The following is a 23,834-nucleotide window of genomic DNA, read 5'->3' on the forward strand; positions in this document are numbered from 1 at the left end:
CCCATATCTTTATTTTACAGGTGAGGAAACTGAGGCTGCAATTAAGCGATTTGCTCAGGATTACCCAGGGAGTGATCTGAGGCAGGATTTGAATTTGGGTCTTTCTGACTTCGAATCCAGTGTTATATCTACTTTGCCACCTAGATGGGAAATCAGAAAATCTGGCTTACAGTTCCCATTCCACTATTCACTAGCTGTATAACCCTTTGCAAGTCATTTCTCTCTGCTCTTTAGCTTCCTCACCTCAAAAAGGATATTATTCTAGATAGGTATGGGTTATTGTCATTCCATTTCTTAATTTATGTTGTTATTTCAGTCACATATAACTTTGTGAACCGATTTGGGATTTTCTTGGCAATTATACTAGAGAGGTTGCCATTTCCTTCTCCAGCTCATTTAACAGATGAGGAACTTGAAACAAACAGAGTTAGGTGATCTGCCCAGGGTCAAAGCCAGCAAGTATCTGAGGCCAGATTTGGGCAGGAGAGGAGTCTTTTGGACTTCTGACCTGGTTCTCTATCCTTTGTGCCACCAAGCTGCCCTATCACTTATATACGGCTTCACAGATATCTCATTTTAACCTTACAACAATCCTGGAAAGTAGGTATTAGTATTAATCCCTTTTTTCAGATAAAGAAACTGAGGTAGAGATAGGCTAAGTCAATGAAGGTAAACCTTTTAGAGACAGAATGCTGGGCCCAGCCCCCACTCCTGGACAGTGCTAGGCCTGACCTTACCCCACACAGGGGAGGAAGGGCTCCCATTGGGCTACTGGGCAGAGGATGGGAAAAGCTGTCATTAGGCACAGTGGAGAGGGGGAGAGGAACAGCTCAGCCCGAGTCCCTCTGCCTTTCTAGTAATGGGAGAGGGAAGGCAGCTGTGTGCCATCTTTGGCACTTGTGCCATAGTTTCGCTATCACTGGGTCAAGTGCTTTGGCCAGTCATCCAGTATCTGAGGTAAGTCTCAAACTTCCTGACTCCAAGCCTAGTATTCGATCGACTGTACCACCGAGGTCTTTTTTACAGAATCCCCAGTTCTACGCAGATCTTTATTAGATGATTCAGACAATAAAAGTGCCTTGAATTAGTTGATAGAATCAGTTATCATTAATAAGTATCTGAAGTGTCTCCCATACTTGAGTGGTACAAAGCTGAAGAAGATAATGTATTTAAATATGGCAATATGGTGACTAATGTTTGAAATTGTAAAAAAAAGTTATGTTTCTCTAGAGCCAGCAAGTCCCATGCTTTGTATGAACAAGGCAATGGATTGGCACTGTAGTGGCACCTACACAGCTTTACAGTTTCATGTGACCACTGTGTGAAGGAGAGGATTTGTTAAGAAGACTAAACCGTTTTTCCAAGGAAGAATTTGTATTTAAATGTCCAAAAGCATGACTAGTAGTAACCCCCCCCCCCCAAATCACTTGGGGATATGCAACAGCATTGTCTAAAATGATTGCCAAGTCCTTGAAAATAATGTGAATTACTTTGTTCAAGGGAGGATTTCAGAAGATTTTCCCATCAAACCTTTCCCACTGCTGTATCCCATCCAGCATCTCCTTGATTACTGTGGATGGTGAGGCTCACCACAGACTGAGCATAATAAAGCGAACCTCTTTAGGATAGACACTCAACTGCGGGAGAAAGAGAATTACCGTAGATCTGTTGGAGGACAGCTTGCTTCTTCTGCTTCATTAGGGAGTTGCTCTTGTTTATAGATTTGGGAGCTTTACAGGATGATGCAGGTTTCAAGCCCTTGGGGTTCTGCTGCTTTTTCTGAGCAACCTGGAAGGAAAAGGCAGCTCTCTCTTGTCTCCATTTGTCTTCCTCTTCACCTTGTCGCTGGATGCTGCACAGCTCAGACAATTTCTTTCTTAGCTGGTAACTAGAGAAAAGAAAGACTCATTTGAGGTGAGCTATTTTGGAAGGAATTCCACAAACCAGTTCATGAGGAAGGTTGTCTGAGGAACTTGGGAAGCCACAATGGCTGATAATTTCGGATATTTTTATCACCAACATCAGCTAATTCTGATTGGATTTTCTTTGGATTCACAATATAACAATGACCAAATCCAAAAGAAAAACGACATTCTAAGGGATTATAGATGATGAAATCATCAGTAGATTCATGAAAGGATGGAGCCAAGGGTGACCTTAGCCCTTATCTAATCCAGTAGTCCTCAAACATTTTAGTCTAAAGACTATTACACGTAAGAATGACTGAGGACCCTAAAGAGCTTTTGTTCCTGTTGTTTTTCAAGTAGTGTCTGACATTTCATGATCCCATTTGGGGTTTTCTTGGCAAATATACTGGAGTAATTTGCCATTTCCTTCTCTGGTTTATTTTACATTTAAGGAAACTGAGACAAACAGGTTAAGAAACTTGCCCAGGGCCACATAGCTAGAAAGTATCTAAGATTTGAACTTGGGAAGATGAATCTTCCCGACTCCAGGCCATTGCCCACTTAGCTGCCCTTATGTAGGTTATCTATTAGTGTTTGCCATATTTGAAAATAATTAAATAGAAATTCATAATAATATTATGAAAATATGAAAATAGTTTTGACCTCAAAGGTCCCCTGAATTGTAGGGAACCTGAAGGGTGCCCAGGGCACACTGAGAACCACTGATTTAATCTAATCTCCTCCCTTACAGATGAGGCAATTAAAGCCAAGGATTATTATGACTTGTCCAGGGTTATCTAGCTTTTCAGTGGTACGACTGAGAGTAGAATCCATGGTTTTGGTAAATTTGTGGACTGGATAATACTAATAGGTTCCACATACGTGTCTGCATTGTACTTTCTTCAAATAACCTTTTGATGAATATAGTTTAAGTATTCTATCATTCTCACTTTGTGGATGAGGAAACAGACTCAGAGTGGCTGAATAGCTTATCCACCATCACCTGACTAGTAAGATAGTACAAACAGAACTTAAATGCAGATCTCTTGATTTCCAATCTGGTGCTCTTAATGTGATTGCCACTCCTGGCTGGATGCCAACCATGATATCAGATGTATAGCAAATTATTAGAAAAAAGCTGGTACTTGTTTCCACACAATATCAAACTGAAAATCATCCCAACATCTTTATTTTTTTTCCTTTCATCGTCTTAAGATAGGAAAAATATGAAAAACAAGAATAACAAATATAGTTGAGAGAAGAGAGCTATGGAAGTTTTGCCCATCCCAAAACATGAATACAATAAGGGTAAATTAAGTAACTGTCTAAAAGACTGGTTTCACACAAAAGAAAAACAACCGCTTGATCACATGGGTCGATGTGGATATAATTGGGGATGTAGACTCTAAGCGATATGGAAATAGGTCTTGATCAATGACACATGAAAAACCCAATGGAATTGCTTGTTTACTACAGGGGGGAGGGGAGGGAAGGGAAAGAACATGAATCATGTAACCATGGAAAAATATTCTAAATTAATTAAATAAAAAATCTTAAAAAAAAAAAAGACAAGTTTCAGATCAGATGACAATCTACATTGTGTACAGGATAATTTTAGCATTGTGACCTAAACTATATTAATTATTGGTCACCATGGGATATCCCAAATAAAATACCCAAGACAGTTGGAAATTTATGGTGATTTTAATTAATATAGAGGAAAGAAATTAAGGAGAAGGGAGAGGGAAAAGGTGTAGGATTTCTCCCACCTGGCCTGTGCCAGGAGGAAGATTAGAGGCTTCTAGGAAGATAAAGTTTGAAGAGTAAAGGAGGAAGGAATCAGCCTGAACTCCAAGAGGGCTCAACTAAGATGCCTGAACCTGAATTAGCTCAAGGGCAAACTCACTGCCAAAACCCAGAAAAATAGCTGTCACCACACCAACATGTTGGAATGCTTAGCACGCTGCCAGCCAGAGTCACATCTCCAGGGAAAGAGGCCGAAGAGGAAGTGACGCAAAATAAATGGACAGTTTTACATCACTTTCCTGCATCTCATTTGTACCAATGGTAGCTTAGCTTGATTTAGGACAGCCCAGGGGTCTGTCAGCTGTTTCTGCACATGTCTGTTAAAGGCCATCCTCCTGAATACTTAATCCTTAAGTATCGGTGTAGACATTCCTGATTTTGTTAAAGAGAAGTCTTCATAGTTACAATCAGGAGATAACTAAATCCCATCTTCACAATTGGGGAAGCAATTTCCTCATCATGAGTACCCTATCCTGGTGAAATCATAGGTCTGGTACAAAAAGTATAAAAAGAGTTTTCCAATATTGTGGCTGTAATTCTGCATTCAGAAATGGGGGGCCATTTTATAGTAGTTTTCTAACTCTACTCCAGTAAGTAGCATTGCTGACTCTCAAATCGTTATACTGATTGCTATATAATGTTTTATAAGAATCTTGTTGAATTATTTCTTCCAGCTGCTCTAGGCAATACTATGGGCCCAGAGTTCTTAGGAGAAATCCCTGCCAGTTTGCTAATAGTGGAAACTTATGGACAGAACCTGTTGGAACCGACCCTCTCATGTAGTAAAGAACCTATGAGTTCTGTAAAAAATTTCTCCACTAAAAGTATTATATTTTTAGAGGTTTATTAAAGATGATTAGAATTAAGGAATAAAGAAATACAACATAAGAAAAGCACATGTAACCTACTCACTACATTTTTCCTGCCTGGTAGAGAGATGTCTGAGCCTAGAAGTGGAAGCAGAGAGAGACCCGAAGTAGGCGGAGAGTCAGTTTAAATACAAATTGTGTTCTCGGCCCAGGTGAGGAATTCAGTTGATATTATAGGGAATTCTGGGAACTGCCAAGGACTTCTGGGGATTGAAGTCTGGGTTTCGAATCTTCATTTTTACAGTTCTGATCATTTCATTCAGTGAATATATCTGTCTTTTTGAACATGATTTATTTTCTGTTAGCTTTGATTTCATTTTGTCTCTGATATTTTCAAGAAGAAACACAAAAAAAGCTTTTTTACATTTCTCCCTACAGATGATCTCCTTTGTTAGCCTTTATGAATTCTGGTGCTTTCTTCCTGTTTGTCTGCTGTTCTTATAATGGTCCTTCAGTGACAGGGAGCTAGAGCTGTGTGTTTGTGTACACATAAAACTATATGCACTCCCATCTTCTTTTGACAGCTCTTTAATACTGAATATATCACCATACTCCTATGAGAATCCTCTAATACCAAACATACCACCATGTTCCTTTGACTGCCCCATCCTATTCCTATAAGAGGCTTTCATCCTCCTGCCCTGTCTTGCAGGGGCCATCACGGTTTTCATCTACACTGCATGGAAAATTGCTTGCTCCAGTCTCGAGATCTTCTCTGAGTCAGAGTCATGAAACATGGCTTTTCTTATCTCTATTTCACCACCGGAGGAGGACCCTGGAATGAAACTGCCTAATAGGTTCCACATTGTGAGATGTGTAGAACCCCTCAGGGAAACCCTATGGCAGTGGGGGCAGATCCAAGATGTACAACTGAAAAGTATATTCAATATTTGTGGTTGTTTCATCAAATTTGGCCAGTCTAGTAGAGTTTGAAAGAGTAATAGCAATATGTAAGACTTGAAGAATTACATCGTCCTTTAATATAGTGTTTCATTTGATTCTCATTCATAAAAACCCTGGGAGGTAGGCTCCACAAAGAATGACTGAGGCTTTGATATTAATTATATGGCACTTCAATCTTCCCTCAGTTGCCTCTCCTCTCTGACTGGAGGGCTGGCAGATGGACCACCATGCTCCTATTAGAGGCTTTGATCGCTCAGCTCTTATCCTGCAGGGACCAACATGATCTACACCTCCCCGGAATGGAAAGCCTCACAACTTTCCTGGTAACTAATTTTCCAAGAGCAGCTCAACTGGCCTTGACTCCATGGAGCAATATGTCCCTAGGCTGGGTATTCCCTACTGGCCCTCCTTCCTTCTCAGCTCCCTTTTAAGGGTTCTCCAATTAGATTAGAAGCTCCTTGAGGGCAGAGGATGCCTCTTTTTCTTATCTGTATCCTCAGCACTTAGCACAAGTACCTGGCACATAGTAAGAAACTTAATAAATGTTTGTTGAACTGAATTATCATTATACTCATATTAAAGGTGGAGAAACTGAGTCATGGAAAACTTAGATGACTTATCCAGAGTCACACAGCTAATAAGTGATGGAATAGATATTGGGTCTTCTGATTCCACTTCTAATTTTCTTGCCAGTATATTGTCCCCTTCAAGAAAATCAAATATAAATTGTTAATAATAGTTATATATCTTAAACATCATTTAATGAGAACTCAATTCCTGATTTCTCTTGGATAAGAAGGGTACATATTTGGTTCATATTAAGAAGTTCCCCTGTTATAACTTAGTGAGGTAAATGAATGCTGAATTGTATTGTTTATTAGTAATATTTTTATGTTAAACCATTTTCATAAACCTAGCTTGTTTTTTTTTAAACCCTTATCTTCCATCTTAGGATCAATACTGTATATTGGTTCCAAGGCAGAAGAGTGGTAAGGGCTAGGCAATGGGGGACAAGTGACTTGCCCAGGGTCACACAGCTGGGAAGTGTCTGAGGTCAAATTTGAACCTAGGACCTCCCATCTCTAGGCCTGACTCTCAATCCACTGAGCTACCCAGCTGCCCCTTTAAACCTAGTTTTAAAGGTCAGTCTGCCCCAAAGCTAAAGTAATTTGTGGGGGCATCAGAAGTGGCTCAGTGGATTGGGCAAAAAAATTGTTCCTGGGCCTCAAGGCATCCAATTGGACTGGGACCTTTTGTCTTTTGTGAAAGGCTTTGAAAGGATAAAGGTTTTTAAAGCACTTGTAAGCAGAGCAGGTCAGCCCACCTATCCTAAGTGGGTGAATATACTCCTCCTAAGTGATGAAATAACAGAGGAGTTCATCTCTAAGTCCACCTCTTCTTTCAAAATATCCACCAATTGGGACTGCTAGGGTAGGTCCAAAGGATGAACTGTGAGACCAATCAGAAAGAGGACACATCTCCCTATAAAAGAGAGGGTCAGGGCATACTGAGCATCATTTGCATAAAAGGCAGACACAATGAACCCATCCTTTGTTGATAGATCACATACCTCTATTAATAAATTAAATAAATATAAATAAATACATTATTATCAAGGAAGTGCCCTCATTATTTATTGGGTAAAATTCTGGGGGCTACATTGGTGATTCTATGCAAGAAACTAATTAAACCATTTAGGACATCTAGTTTAGATGTTTCCAAAATGGAAAAAAAATACCCCCAAATTTTCCTACCTTCTCCATGCCGTTTGGATCACAGCAGCAGCATGGTTCTTTTTCCGGAATAACTCTTTCCTTGTTCTTTCTTTTTCAATGATCATTAGCCGGCTCTCTAATGGGAGAAGTTCAATATTCAAATTCTGCCCCATTGGGGAGAAGGACACGTGATCCCCTGTGTTTGTGGATGATGTTTTTGCCTTCACTGAGTTCAGTCTGTCACCAGGCATAGGCTGCATTCCTATATTATTGAGTCCAGATCTTGCCGATCCTGTTTTACTTGATAGCACAGAGCAAACTCTTCCTATGCCTTCATTATCTGTCCCCTTGCTTCTTTGGCCCCAATTATATGAAGTCTCATTCCCTCGGTGGGGGTGGGCAGTTTCTACCCTGGCACTTCCAGGTCTACTGGAACCAGCTGGAGAGCCCCTCCCTCCCTTTAGCACTTTCATCGAGTGCATTTTGGTCCTTGATAGTGTTTTGTGGTGCCTCAAATTTCCATCTGGGCAATTAGAATTGGGCAAGCACATTGCTGCTGTTCCTTCCAAGGACTGCCCTCTAGAAGCCACTGTCATCTTTGGATCTTCTAACCTCTCTCCAGCTCTGCTTGCCTTAGTGTAAGAGGGATGCCTTGGAGCACCCTTTCCTTTCAGAGAGGGCAATTCTCTGCTTTTGTCACTTTCTGTTCTAGAAATGGTCATCTGAGCTTTGCGTTGTTCATTATCTCTTTCATTGGGGCTGAAGTGAACACAAGGAACTTTGCATTTCGAATACTCTCTGGTTGATTCTTAAAGGAGAAAGAAAAGGCAGATGTTTATCAGTACTAAAATTATAAGGCACAGCTTATTTTGCATTTCACCACCCTTATCCTCCCCTCTCCATAATGACTTTTCATGGCTCTTTATGTTAAATAATTTACCACATTCTAACTCTCCCTTCTCTTTTCTCTCAGTGCAACCCTCTCTTTTACCCCTTGATCTTTTTATATATCATCATATACATATATATAATACATACATATAATTTCATACCATCACATATAAATATATGTATACATCATATCATCAAAATCATCATATACCTTATATCATCATAATCAGCTTGCTTCCCCCCATCCTCTTTCTAAGTATATTCCTTCTAACTTCTCTACTACTAAGAGTAAGTTTTGAGAATTATAGATATCCTCTTTCCATGTAGAAATAAAAATATTTTGACTTTAATGAGTCCCTTTCTTCTTTACCTTTTTAGGTTTCTCTTGGGTCTTGTGTTTGGACTTCACATTTTTTGATTAGGTATGGCTTATTCCTCAGGAATGCTTGAAAATCTTCTATCTTATTGAAAATCCATTTTTCCCCCTGAAAGAATATATTCAGTTTTTCTAGATAGGTGACTCTGGGTCACAAACCTAGATCTCTCACCTTCCTTAATATCATATTCCATGCCTTCAGATCCTTTAATGTAGAAGCCACTAGGTCCTGTGTGATCCTGATTGTAGCTCCATGGTATTTAAATTGTTTCTTTTTGATTGCTTGCAGTATTTTCTCCTTGACCTGGGGGCTCCTGAATTTAGCTATTATATTCCTGGAAGTTATCATTTGAGGATTTCTTTCTGGAGAAGATCTGTGAATTCTTTCAATTTCTTTCTTTTTCTTTCTTTCTTTCTTTCTTTCTTCTTTCTTTCTTTCTTTCTTTCTTTCTTTCTTTCTTTCTTTCTTTCTTTCTTTCTTTCTTTCTTTCTTTCTTTCTTTCTTTCTTTCTTTCTTTCTTTCTTTCTTTCTTTCTTTCTTTCTTTCTTTCTTTCTTTCTTTCTTTCATCCCTTAACTTCCATCATAGAATCAATACTGTGTATTGGTTCCAAGGCAGAAGAGTGGTAAGGGCTAGGCAGTGGTGTTTAAGTGACTTGCCTAGGGTCACACATCAAGGAGGAAGTGTCTGAGGCCATATTTGAACCTAGGATCTCCCATCTCTAGGCCTCATTCTCAATCTTCAGAGCTACCCAGCTGTCCCCCCAATTTTATTTCCTTGTTCAAGGATATATAGGCAGTTTTCTTTATGTTTTGTATTATGATGTCCAAGATTTTTTTTTAATCATAACTTTCAATTAGTCCAATAATTCTTAAATTGGCTCTTCTGGATCTATTTTCTAGGTCAGTTTTTTTTTTTCCAATAAGATATTTCATGTTTTCTTCTGTTTTTTTCATTTTATTTTGTTTTATTGTTTCTTGATGTCTCATGAAATCATTAGTTTCTAGTTGCTCAATTCTGATTTTTAAGGCCTGGTTTTTCTCTGTCAGCTTTTAGGTCTTCTTTTTCATTTGGCCCATTTCTTCTTGTATTTCTTTCATTTCTCTTCCCTGCTTTTCCTTTGCTTCTCAATTTTGTTTTTTGAAGTATTTTTTGAGCTCTTCCAGAATCTGTGTCCAATCCATATTTTTCTTTTAGACTTTGCATGCATTTGCTTTGCTTTCACTGTCTCCTTCTGTGTCTGTACTTGCTCTTTGTCTCCATAAAAATTCTTTAGAGTTAGGTGCTCTTTTTGTTGTTTGCTTGCTCACTTTCCCTACCTTTTTATAGGAAGGCTTTGTTTTCCAGGAGGTTAGGGTTCTCCCTTAATTTTTAGTCCTTCCTTGATGCTACCCCTTAGCTTTTTTCCCTGGGTTGTTGCCAGTTTCACTTTTTCCAATATAGTATGATGGCTTGAGGACTGGGAGCACTGAAGACCTCCTCTCACTGCTGGTTCAATTAATCTTTGAGATGCTGATAGCTTAAAGACTTGCCTCAGTCTTAGTGTAAGCTTTTGGTCTCACTGTGTACTTGATCTAAAGGGGCACACACTTGATTGCCTTGTCCTGGAGCTCCACACTGAGCTTTTGTTAAAAAGATCCTAACCCACATTGGGTCTACCAACTACCCCAAACTGGAATCTGTGTCCTCACCACAAGCTCAGACCAGGACTCCTGGCTTCATCCTGGGCCCACACAGATTAGCCCACTTGAGCACAGACCGCCCTGGGCTGGGATTCAGGACTTCACAGGTTTAGAATTTGCAGGGGTGTGGGTTGGTTGGACCTCTATATACCCAGGTAGGGTCTCAGGGTCCAGATGTTGGCTTGGGCTTAGGTTCTAAATCTGGGACAGCAGATGTGTGGTGGGGGTGTGTGGCTTGCTCTTGGCTTCCTCTTCACTCCTTGCCATAGCTGCCTGTTGTCTGTGCTCCTCTCTGACCCCAGTGCCCCAGTTGTCTGCCTACCTTTTGGGTTTTTCTCTTTTTGAAAGTTGTTTTACTCTGTCTCCTTGTTGGTTCTTTCACTCCTGTATTCATTTTGTGGCGTTATTTTAAGATTGGTTGGAGATGATTCTTGCGGTGACTTTGAGCTTCTCTGCTTCTACTACTCCACTATCTTGGCTCCACCCCTGGAACTCCTACTTCAGCATACCTTATTTTGCTACTTAATTTTTCATAAAATTAGTCTAGAAAATGTTCTACAGCAGAGGTTCATGACTTTTTCTGTTCCCTGTGCCCCCTTGCCTTTCCATAAACATTCCTTTACATGCTATTCAATATGAAAAGAAAAAAATTCTAGAGTTGACCCTATATATGCAAATAAGAAGTGTAATAGATTTGTTTCATAAAGAAAACTTTTATTGGTACATAACCACATTATTTAGAACCAAAAAGTTAAGTTTATCTGAACATAGTCAAATAAATTAGAGCTTTGATCTGTTTCTTACAGTTTGTTGTTGTTTTAAACCCTCATCTTCCATCTTAGAAGCAGTAGTGAGTATTAATTCCAAGGCAGAAGAGTGATACGGGCTAGGTAACTGGGGATAAGTGACCTGCCCAGGGTCACACAGCTGGGAAGTGTCTGAGGCCACATTTGAACCCAGGACCTCCTGTCTCCAGCTCTCCATCCCCTGAGCCACCTAGCTCTTGTATAGTTTTAAAAAGAAATAGTAGCCTATCTGATTTGTTTCTTGCTTTGGATTTGATTAAGGACGAGTTGAGAATACTAATTTACTTTGTTGTTATAAATGGAATTAAAGCCTCATGAGCACATCTAAGAACAGGATATGCTTCCCTAAGATACAACAAAATTTTGTAACTTCATTGATTGGAAACCAATTCCGGTTTTCTGGTTATTAGGGAGATCATTTAACTTGTCATTCACTGGATTGGTACTGATTCTTTTTTGACTCTCTTAATATGAAAAAGGTTTTACGTCCAACTTCATTCCTTGGGTTTGGCCAGTAGGAATTATTCCTTCAGTTGTCTCTTTCAAATATTTCAGATGCATTAACATGCCTTCTCACAGTTCTCTTCCAATCTGTAACATTTTTCATTAATGCCACAAATTTTAAGATATTTCAATAGAAGAAAGGAATATTTTTTACCAGATATTTCCCATATCCTCTTGACAAGCTTCTCTTACATGCTGGTGGCATGCCTACCTCAGGTTGGGAAACCCCCATTCTCTGGCAAACTTAAGCTGATGACAGTAATAACAACAGGAGATAAGCAGATATGCTTTTTACATTGGGCTTCAAAAGACTGTGCTCTGGCATGTGCTTTGTCTTTGTTAAAACAAGTGTTAGATCATGGTTCAACCACATGAAATAGTGAAGCTTAGAGTCCAGAAATGCAGATGATTTGAAAAATCTGGGAGCCAATGACACTCTCATTCCACAATAGAGCTGGCATTCACTGGCATTTCCCAAGCTCTCTTTTCCCCTTCAGGTCCTTTCCAGTCTAAAATCCTCTATTCTTTCCCTTTCTAGCCATGAGCACTCACTCTGAGATTTTACCTTCTTTTGTTGGATCCCCATTATCATGAATACTTCAGTGGAAAGAATGCCAAGGTAGGGGTCTGAAGAAACAGGTCCTAGTCCTAGCTTTGTCTTTGTCTCACTGTGTTATCTTGGGCAGTGTTTTACCTTCCCACAGTGCTTTTCTTCCTCCAATTTAAAGTGAAGAAACCGATCCCTGCTTCGAGGAATATAATAAGATTCAAAGAACATAAAAGAAATGGACATTCAGAACATAAATTGTTCTACAAACATGGATTGTGAGGCACTGTAGGGTAGTGGAAAGAGCATCACTTTTAGAGTCAAGAGACCTGGGTTCAGATCCCAACTTCACTACTTCCAATGAGATCTTGATCAGATCACTTGTCTACTCAAGCCTCAGTTTTAAATGAGGGAGTTTAACTAAACACTCCAAGGTCCTTTCTGGCTCTAAAGAAATATATGATTCTAGAATCTCTATAGTCTCATCCAATGTTAACCCCATTGTCTAAATCGAGGAGGTGAAATGTGTTTAAAGAATAGAACATTTTGGGGCATAGCTGATGAACTGCGACATTTATTATCACTATTTTTTGCTGAGGTTTGCAAGTTTGGCACTAGAGATGTTTATTTCTCACTTGGTTACTGTTGTGATAAGCTATATACAGGAAAGTGTTCGTACTTCACTTGTGGAATCCTGGCCCAAATAGTCATGTTGTAGATGTAGGTATAGTTAAAAGAATGAGCTTTAACCATCTTTAATGATGTTGCTGTTCATGACCCCATTTGAGGTTCTCTTGGCAAAGGTGCTGGAGTGGTTTGCCATTTCCTTCCTCAGCTCATTTTATAGATGAGGAAACTGAGGCAAACAGGGCTAAGTGACCTGCACATAATAAGGGTCTGTGGCCACATTTGAACTCAGGTCTTCTTGACTCTAGGTTCAGTGCTCTATCCACAGTGCCACCTAACTGCTTATCTATATATCTTTATTAAAAGGAAAGGGGAGACAGTATAGTAGACATTGACTATAATATATATGAAAAGTTGGGTGCTTTTTTTTTTTGAAAGTAAAAGACATCAATAAAGAAAGCCTTGTTAGAATCAGGCTAACCAAAGAAGTAATCAGGCCAGACTCTAGGCAATATGTTACAGTGGAAAGAACATTGATTCTAGAAACAAAGAGATAGGTTCAAAGCCAATCTTGGACAATGACTGCCTCTACAACCCTGGGCCACTTGACCTTTCTCAGCCTCAGTTTCTTCATCTGCAAATGAGGATGGTGAACCATAAGACCTTTTATTTCCTTTCCAGCTTTTGAGCTCAGCTTCTAACATCTATTATCATATAAGTATAAATGAAAACATACCTTTTTGCCTTCGGTGATTTTCTCCTTGCTTTTCTGTAGAGAGAAATTGCTCTTTTCTGTATGCTATGTCAGGAGACACTCTTGGGGATCCCTTGTGACTTTTCCCCATTTGGCTTGGAGAGGCATTGCTAGAAAATGATTGTTTTCCAGGGAGAATAGTGGGTTTGCTGGATAGCTGCGGAGGCTTGGTTGCTGCATTACGCTTCTCTGGAAACTGTTGTCCTTGTATGTGGGATTTGATTGGGCTCGATATTCTCTTTTGGGGTTCTCCTTCTTTCCTCTTGCTTTCTTCTTCACGTTTTCTAGAATAAAACCCAATTCTTTTAGCAACAAGACCAAACATCAAGGGCATCCTAAAGAAGCTGGAGAGTCCTAATATTTCTTAGCTAGCTCAAATTCATGTCGTGCTTTAAAGTTACAGAGCACTCTTGAGTTACGTGTTCATTGATAGTTGAAAGAAAGCCAATTTCACACACCACCAGTTTTGATGAGATCACCTCGGCAGAGCCTTCGAGGATACTCAACAATTTCTCTATTCTTCCTTTGTTGAATCCCCGTCTTACTCTCCCAGTGATGGATCCAAACCTCTCTCTCTCTCTCTTCAAGTCCTCACCTGTCTGAGGTGGTTATTAAAGCCAGATTATTTATACAGTTAACCAAGCATCCTAAAGTACACACATCGGTTTTGTTCATTGCAAAAGCTCTGCAGTTTCTGTTCTTAAAAAAATAAAAAGATCTTGTTTTTTTGGGGAAAAATGCAACTTTGTCCTTCATACCAAGGGCTTCCTACATCATCGAGAAGATTGAAGTTGTCTCAAGTTAAGTCAATAAGTATTTCCTAAGGGTCAGCAAGGTGGCTCAGTGTATAGAGAGCCAGACCTAGAGATAGAACCCTTCCTAGCTGTGTGACCCTGGGCAAGTCATTAACCTCAGTTGTCTAGGCCTTACCCCTCTTCTGCCTTGGAATGGATTCTTAGTATTGCTTCTAAGATGGAAGGTAAGGGTTTAAAAAAAAACAAAACACCAAACATTTCCTAAGAGTTTATTATGTGTCAGGCACTGTACTAAGCACTGGGGATTTGAAAAAAAAAAGGCCCAAACTTAGTCCATACTCTCAAAGAGCACACATTCTAATGGGGGAGACAACATGGAAAGAGACAAGTACGTACAAGATTATTTTTAAAGTGCATGGAAGTTAATGGCAGAGAGAAAGGTAGAGGAAGCTGGGAGGATCTAGAAAGGTCTCCTGAAGAATGTGAATTGGGTTGACTCTTCCATTCATAACTTCTCAGCATCATCACCCACTCTGTCATTCTTTCCTCTTGTCAAAGAAGAGGCATCCCTACTTCTCCCTAACACCAGTCTCCTTATACCTTTGATCTTATTCTTCTCTGTGCTTTCCCTCTGACATGCATCTTCAATTTCTCATTTTCCAGTGGCTTCTTTCCAACCTCCTACAAATATGCTCAGATCTCTCCAAATCCTAAAAAGAAAAACTTTCCTTTAAAAGCTGCAACTCTAACTACTATCCTATTTCTCTCTTCTATACGGTTAAATTTCTTTAAAAAAAATTATCAAGTGCTGATGCCACTCCTTGCTTACCACCACTCTCTTTTCATCTCTGAGTATCTCTTCTGATCTCACCTCCTTAAAACTGCTCTCTTTAAGGTCATCAATCGCTTTCTAATCCCTATGTTGACAAATGAACACTTTTCTCAGTGCTTGTAACCTCTCTGAACCATTTGACCATTGCTGATCACTCATCTTTCTGTATGTTTCTACTTTACTTGATTTTAGAGATATCCCACACTCCTTAGCAGTAGCCTACCCAGTGCTGACAGGGCAGGTAGAGGCGGAGCAATGGAAAGAGAACTGGCTCTGGAGTCAGGAAGATTCTTCATTCTGAGGCCAATTCTGGCCTCAGACAATATGTGACTCTGGGCAAGTCACTTAACTCTGCCTCAGTTTCCTCATTTGTAATATGATCTAGAGAATGAATGGGGTCATGAAGAATCAGAAACGACTGAAAATGAAACAACTATAACCACCAACTTTTTGCTGAAACACCTATGGTGAAAGTTTCCCTAAGGGTCTGTCCTTGGCTCTCTGCCCTCCCTTCCTTCCTCCTCTCCCTCCCTTTCTCCATTCCTTCCTTCCTTCCTCCTCTCCCTCCCTTTCTCCATTCCTTCCTTCCTTCTTCCTCTCCCTCCCTCCCTCCCAAAGAAAGACAAAAATAATCTCTATCTTCAAGGAGTTCCTACCCAAAAGAAGAGATAATATATAAACAACTCTACAAATAAGATATATACAGGATAAATTGGAAATGGCCTCAAAGGGAAGGTACTCAAATTAAGGAGGTCTGGAAAAATCTCCTTGTAGAAGGTGGGACTTTGGCTAAAAACTTGAAGAAAGCTAGGAGATAGAAATGAGGAAGGAGAGAATTCTAAGCATGGGGGATAGTTAGGGAAAATGCTAGCAGGAGTTGGCCACAAAGTGTACTATAGAGAATGACAAAATATGAGGATTCTATTTGGAAGGAAGGGTGAACTTTTATAATGATATTCATAGAGCCCACAATGGTTTTGTCCCAGTCAAGTGATTATTTTCTATGTTCAAAGTGTGGGTTGGTTCACCTGCTAGAAGATAAGATAAGGGGAATCAAGGCACTCAACTCTACTTACTGTATTATTAGAGAGAATGAAAAAAGTAGAAGGGCTTCAATGCCAAAACAAAGAAAAAGAATTTGAAGGGGGGGGGGTGGAATCCCAATATGTTGGGAAGAAGGCAGGCAGAAGAATGTGCCATAGAAAAGGAAGAGGAAAATGAGAATCACCAAATGCTCAGAACTAAGTAAAACATTTTAGATGGCTCAGGAGATGAAATTCTAGACTTGGAGTTAGGAAAGAGGAGTTCAAATCTGTCTATAAAATGTAAAATGGGAATAATAACGGGTTGTTCAGCACTTAGCACAGTACCTGGTACATAGGCAGCTCTCTATAAATGTTAGTGATGATGATGAGGATGTATTTTCCACGTGAAACGTCCTCGACACTTTCAGTTTCCGTATGCTCCTCATATGGAATCACTTCATGTCCCCTATCTCGTCTCCCTTCCTCTAGACAGGTTCCAGCTTCTCAATCTTCCTTCAAATGCCTTGCTTAGAAGTAGATACAATATTTGAGGCTACATGGCCGAGTAGAGTGACATTATCATTTCCTTTATTCTGGATATTCTACTACTCCGTTGGGCCTGTGGTCTCATTAGTGATGGCATTTTCCCCACCGATGCAGATTCCAGCTCCTTCTCTCCATGTCTTGTAACTCTGGACCACGACCCGCTGACGAGTCACCCACAGGGACTCATCCTCGTATGAATACCAAAGAAGTGGAGAGCATCCACTGATTATCCCTCATTCCTGTTGTGTGAGCAGACCATTTCCCCCCCTGAACTCACATTTCTTTAATGGCATCTTACATACAGATGCTCCAGTGTAATTCATTTGTAGCATATTTCAGTTTGTTTATAACAATCAGGAACTTCTTCATTTTCCTTTGGGTGATCATCAACTTCCTTAGAGACTACAGTGTTCCATGATTTGGAGTCGTACATCATAGGAAGAATATTATTCTGAATAACTTGGGCCTTTATTTTGGGGTGACATGTGGAGTCATGAAAAGAACCATTTCATTTCCCAAAGGCAATTCAGCCTGGTGAGAGATGTCTTGGACAGACTCTACAAATCGATTGTGAGCTGGGCTTGAGATTGAAAAGGAGGGGGACAGGCTGAATTACTTTGGAGAAACTGCATAATTCTTTTTTATTGTTGTCATTTTCTCCAGTGTCATTTCTATGTCCTTAAGCAGCACGTTAAGAATTGTGATGTGTTAAGGTCCAAATGTTAAACAAAGACCTACAGTCACTGGCATCAAACTTGTTACAAAAATCTTGTTGGATTTTTTCTCTTTTTTTCCCCCTTTCTTTCTTTCTTTTTTTTTATATTACACTTTAAAATTTACCCTTAAATGTTTTCAGGATGACTTTTTGTAGTTGAGTCTCTTGCCAAGCTTCTTTAAATTTGATTTCCTTTCTACCATTCTTAATATTTTATGAGAAGATACTACTTACAATCTGCTATTCTTCATATGATTTTTAAAGGAATTTATTCTCAGTATTGTCTCTGATTTCCCTATCTCTTTGCTTATCAAGGGGATCAAGAATTTCTTGACTAAAGTGATTTCTAGACTTCTTTTTTTGTTCCCTTTATGTCAGTTAGTTTTTATTAAGGGAATCATGAAAATTTGTGTCAATATCTGAACCTACATCTGCTTCCCATGTTTTAGACATGGGTCCATTCTGATAGGTTAAATTAGAGCTGTTTAGACTGTATAACATATCTTTTCCATATTTTCTTCTAATTTTGTTTGTTTTGATCTTTCCTCTAATAAGATACCCTTTTAAACTGTACGTAGTCAGCTGATTTGGGAATGACTTCCACATTAATGAATCATTTCCTGTTTACTTAAATAATTAATTTCATTTTTATGATATTATTTGATGCTCTCCATGTACAGCATATTGCACCTCCCACCCCACAAGACACCAATTCTTTTCTCAAATAAAGTATTCTAGGTGGTTCAGTAGACTGAGAGCCAGGCCTAGAGACAGGAGGTCCTGGTTACAAATCTGGTCTCAGACTCTTCCTAGCTGTGTGACTCTGGGCAAGTCACTTAACCCCCATTGCCTAGCCCTTACTGCTCTTCTGCCTTGGAGCCAATACAGAGTATTGATTCTAAGATGGAAGGGCAAGGGTTTCATTTAAAAAAAAAAGTATTCTGTTTCTGTAGTCTACAAATCTTTGACCCCTTTTATTTCTTGTCTAGAATCAGATTTCCTAACATTTTTTGTCACCCCCCCTTTGTATTAAAGTTACTGAGTATCATAACAGCAATACTGTGAAACAATCAAATATGATAGATTTGGCTACTCTCAGCAATACAATGATCAGGACAATTCTGAGGGACTTAGGACAAAGAATGCTCTCCACCTCCAGAGAAAGAAACGTTGGAGTAAGAATGCAGATGGAAGCATATGATTTATCACTCGTTTATTTGGATGTAAGTTTTGGGGTTTTGGTTTTATAAGATCACTCACATAAAAATGAACAGTATGGAAATATATTTCGTGTGATAATACATGTGTGACTCAGATTAATTTGTTTGCCAGCTCTGGGAGGGGGGAAGGAAGGAGAGAGGGAGGCAACTTGGATCCTATACCTTTGGAAAACTTATGTGGAAATTTGATATTATGTGTAATTGGTAAGAAAAAAGGTGACTGAGTATCAAAGTACACATTGATTTAATTTGGAAAGTCTTACTGAGTTCTTTATAGAATGTCCCTACCTTGGCCTCTGCATATAGATATTGGAATGCAAGAGGGAATAGCGTCATTTTCATAAGTGTCTTTTGCACATATTTATCATGAGCTCTGCATATCCTCAAGTCCTTTGGTAGGACGTTTCTTGTTTCCTTTGGAGCAGGTATATCCTCTCAACTCCTTTAATTCTCTCTCTCCAGGGAGAACTTGTAAGGCACCTTTGCATTGTGTTATAACTTCCTTTTGTCTTCGGAGAATTGTTATACCAAGAAGGTCAAGACTGATGTCGCCAGATACAGATCCAACATGTAGAAGACCAAAAGGCAACGGGAAATACACACGTGGTCTGGGAACTCTGTCCCTTTCTTCAGTTCTGGTGACATCTCTGAAGAGGAGGAAGGGCTTTAGGGGTCATGGCCGTCTTTTTCACTTGTCTCAAGGGTTCGTCAATAAAACTCCAGACTCCTGGCAAGGGGCCTTTTTGGGCTGCCCCTCAGAAAGGAGACACAGGTTGGTGCTGGAGCCACCAAAGACAAGAATACAGAAGTTAAATTGAGTTCCAGAAAAGCCCAAGAGAAATCTCACCAGGCACTAGATAGACTCTATCAGATGCTATTAGTCATTTTAGGATTTCCAAGAGATGGAGATGGCTGTGGGCTGGGGTGTTTCCGAAAAAGCTTTACAGAGGGGATAGTGTTTGGGCTAAGTTGAAGTCTTTGGAAAGTAGAAGCATGAGGAAGGCTAAGAGGATGATGGGAATAAAAACATAATGATGTGGAAAGACAAGGCATCTATGGGAGAACAGTGGGCCAGTCTGGCTGGAAGGATGGGTACTTGTATCTGAGTGATAAGGGAGAAAGATGAGAAGGTTGTTTGGGGCCAAACCATGGAGGGCCTGGAGTGCTAAGCTAGGAAACTGGACTTTATTTTTCAGAAAACTGAAGATAGCCGAGCAGGGGGAAGGCATAATTAGAGCACTCTTTTAAGAAGATCAGTCTGATGGTGGTACGTAGTCTGGAATAGATCTGGGATAGACGAGGGTCAGAAGATGCATTTAATTAGTCAGCTATTACAGTAGTTCAAACTGTATAGTATTACATTTTTAATAAGGTGAGGATGGTATTGTAGTGGGAGTGGAAAAGAAAGGACAATATTTGACATTTTTTCAGAAAATCAGTGAGTCTACATATAAGACCTGCATATTGATTTGTTTTTGCCTCTGTCTAAAAACAAGGTTGACATCATTGCTATGTGTGAAGCACGATGAACAGCAGATCTTATGTCAAAGTGGAAAATTGGCGATCACAATCTCCTTGGAAAGACCTGCGAGAACAGTGCCCATATGGGTGGTATTGGCTTCACTGTTTGCAAGAATGCTGTTTGCCGCATTAAAAGTTGTGATTTCCTCTTGCCTTAAATGCTAAAACTACGTCAATGCAAGAGTCTGAAAATTATTCAAGTGTATATGCCAGCACAGAGCAATAGCCAATCTTGAAAGGTGGCAAATGAGACATTAGGAAGACTGTTCAGACGGTGAAAAGGTGATGAAAGAAATGTCAACTAAAATTATTGTGCAGAATGATTTTAGTGCCATGCCTAGACAGAAAACCAGGTAGGATAAGACTTCCTTTGGCAAATTTGGAAAAATTGTTGTTTGCGCTTAATCTCTAATACCAATAAATAAGAATGCATGTGTACAGATGATGAAGAGACAGTTATGGAGAAGTCTCATGGAAAGATATATAATCAAAATGATTTTCTTTCCAATGACAAAGGGAGTCCTCTAATAAGTCTGTTGTTGCAGAACGAATCAACAGCATTGTGTCAGACCATTGGTTTCCCTGAAGGATACCACTTCAAGATATTCTAAACAAAACAAAACTGAGGAAACCCCAAAAAGTCCTGATGAAAAAAACTGTTCCATGAGATAACAATACCTGGTGCACTAGAATGGAAGGATATTTGATTCAAGGAAGAAAAAGGAGTCAATCCAGGCTAAGAAAGCTTCATTAAAAATAATAATAATAATAATTTTAGCCACTAAATGATCAAGGCAAAGAATTTTGCCAGTTTGAGAGAGATAAATGAATGAGTAAGGCTTTTTGGTAAGCAGAACCAAGATGAATGAAGGAGGAAAGTTGAGAGAGAAGAATACAAAAGAAGGAAATGATGGGAGTTATTCTGAACATCTCAAGAAAAGATGGAAGACATGGAAAAGTTATTCCATAAATCACTAATGTTACCCAAAAAGTAGTTTGGTTCCTTCATTTGTGCAAAAAAATGTGAAGAGCTATTCTTCTGAAAAAAAAAAAAGATCCTGATATCTTTGCAACTCCTGGAAATCTCTAAACTCTCCACTGAAAGCATACCGCCTCATTCTGAGAAGGACATCTGAAATGTCATGAATTCCACAAAACCACCATGCCAGGGATTGAAGAGCACTTACTTAATAAATGCCTGGTGATGGATTGAAGTCATAAGCAGGCTTGTTTTCATTTTGTTTTTTTTAACCATCAATCACACATGCAGTCCAATAACTTAAAGGAAATGCAAGGAATATTGAGTGTCTATAATGTGTGTGAGCTATAAAGGTGACTTCCTGGAAACAGTGGTGATATTGAAAACATCTTGCTCAAGAGTAAAGTAAATCTAATGAATGCTGAAATCACTGAAGAGATAAATGTTGAATTTGGAATTGCTACCAAGCTGCTTGTATTTCTGTGACAAACCAGAATTTCTAGAGGAATTCAGCAAGGGGATACCATCGTCCCAAAGCTATTTATTGCTGCATTGGAGGTGCACTGGGAACCCAACTAAAGAAAACACACAACAAAATTATGATTGATGGTGAACTCATCACACAATTACTTCTCACTAGTGATTGTGTCTTCTTCACAGTCCCAGAAAAGTTAGAATTGTAGAAAAAGAAAAACTAGTAGATGAAGCTGTAGCATATATAAGCTGTTTAGCTTAGAAGTGAAAAAAGATTGAATAAAGTAAATGCAAAATGGATAGATAAAGTCCACTCAGCAAGGTCTAAGAGGATGGCTGGGAGACCCACAAAATAGTGGAATTCAGCTTCCTCAAGTCATCAACATTCCATCATCATCCAACATCAACAAGTCATTCCAACAAAATCAGAGCAAAAGATTAAATAACCAATATTCATAGATGCTTTTAAGTTTTCCAAGCATTTTATATACATTCTTCCAGTTGAGTCTGTGAGGTACATCCTATAGGTACTATCTCCATTTTACAGATAAACAGGCTCAGAAAGGTGGTGACTTGTTCAGTCATACAGCTATTGAATTTGATTTGAGATATGAATTAAGATATTCCTGATTCTAGTCCAGTACTCTATTTACTATGCAATAACTTTCTAAATGGCATAGATGGATTCTCCAGTAGATAAGTGGTCAACGAAATGAATAGTAGAAAGAATTAAAGATTACTGACAACCACATGAAACTGTTCCAAATCACTAATAATATGAAAAGTAAATATCAAAATAACAAACTTCCAGAGAGAGAACGGTTGGAGTCATTTTTCACATCAGTGTATCTTTGGTTTTATATTCGAGTTTTGGTTATGTATGAGTGTGCTCTTACCACAGTGACCAGTATGGAAGTGTTTTGCATGACAATAAAAATGGGAAAAAAAGAACTAAGGCTTCATCTCATACCCCTCAAATTGGCAAAGATGACAGAAGATGGAAATGGTCATTGTCGAAGAGGTTATGGGAAGACAGGTGCCCTAAACCATACTTGGTAGAGCTCTGAATGTATCCAATCAAGCTGGAAATTTTTTGGAATTATGTGAAATGACCAATATATTTTGACCCAGAGATCACACTCATAGGTATACATTTCAAAGGAAACTGAAGACCAAAAGACCATAGATGCCAAAATATTCATAATGTCCTTTTTTGTGATGACAAAGAACTAGCTCAAATGATGGGTGATTTAGTTTATTTCCAGAAGGATTTTCTTTTTTTTGCAACTACAAATAAATTTGCCATAAATATCTTTCAGTGACTGACTCCCCCAAACCTCCCCCTTAAAAAAAAAAAAACACAACAAAAAACCTTTACCTTCTGTCTTGGAGTCAATACTGTGTATTGGCTCCAAGGCAGAAGAGTGGTAAGGGCTAGGCAATGGGGGTCAGGTGACTTGCCCAGGGTCACACAGCTGGGAAGTTTCTGAGGCTACATTTGAACCCAGGACCTCCTGTCTCTAGGCATGGCTCTCCATCCACTGAGTCACCCAGCTGCCCCCCCCCCCTTTTTTGCTAAAGCTCTAAGATTATTGTTTTATGCATAGTAGGTATTCAGGAAAAATCTGTTGAAGGATGAAACAGTCTGATACCAAACCCACTAATAACAAAATTCCAGTAATTGTGGCATCATTGCTTCATTGCTTCCTGAAAGTGCCGGGGAGTAGTTTTTTGGGGCTGCAAAAAACTCCTAGACTGATGGGAAGGGGAGCAAATACAGCGTGGGGACCTGGAAAGGAGAAGGTGAGGGGGATGAGAGCTCGGGTATGCAGCCGGGGCAGTGGTGTGGGTTGGTGTTGCGAAGCCTCGGCTAGACACCTGTATGCATACAAGAGCTTTCAAAAGGAATCTTGGGAGGAGGCTGAGGTTAGTTTCCTTCCCGAAGCCCGAGATTTGCTCTTCACAGGCTCCCGGTCTCTTTCCCCTGCGCAGAGATGGCTCCGTGATCTGAGGCGGGAACGGTCTCGCGCTCGTATTTGTTCTTCCCTTTTCTCGGGAAAAGCGGCCAGATGGCGAGTGTCAGAGCCTGTAGCTCGCTCATACTTTTATTTGACTCGGATTCTGTAACCCGGTTTGCTGACTGTCAACACACCAAGTCAGAGCACAGCAAATGACAGGTTAGTTATGCAGTGTGTCATCAGCGGCTCCTGCGATTCACAGCCGTGCCAGTAGGAGTCATTTCAGTGTGAGCTGTCAGGGCAGAGCATTCGCTGTCTGTCATTCGCTCTCTCATCCTGCCCGCTCCATACAAGAGGCTGATTGAACCTGGGCGCCGGAATGCTGCTAATTGATCTGAAAACTGCCCTGGTGGGGGCCGGGC

At 39.7% G+C, this 23,834-nt stretch overlaps 1 protein-coding gene across 3 annotated transcripts in view; it reads right to left on the reverse strand.

Annotated features, from left to right (window-relative positions):
* The window catches only part of INVS (inversin), a 233,030-nt gene that overhangs the window by 8,743 nt on the left and 200,453 nt on the right, over positions 1–23,834 (reverse strand). For all 3 annotated transcript variants that reach the window (XM_007498992.3, XM_001364441.4, XM_056805897.1), the window contains exons 13-15: positions 13,370–13,671; positions 7,240–8,008; positions 1,659–1,888 (exon numbers count right to left, since the gene is read on the reverse strand). In XM_007498992.3, the coding sequence (XP_007499054.2) occupies positions 1,659–1,888; positions 7,240–8,008; positions 13,370–13,671 (1,301 nt within the window). The remainder of the gene's footprint in view (positions 1–1,658; positions 1,889–7,239; positions 8,009–13,369; positions 13,672–23,834) is intronic.

Source organism: Monodelphis domestica, chromosome 7, assembly GCF_027887165.1.
Source record: "Monodelphis domestica isolate mMonDom1 chromosome 7, mMonDom1.pri, whole genome shotgun sequence".
NCBI lineage: Eukaryota > Metazoa > Chordata > Mammalia > Didelphimorphia > Didelphidae > Monodelphis > Monodelphis domestica.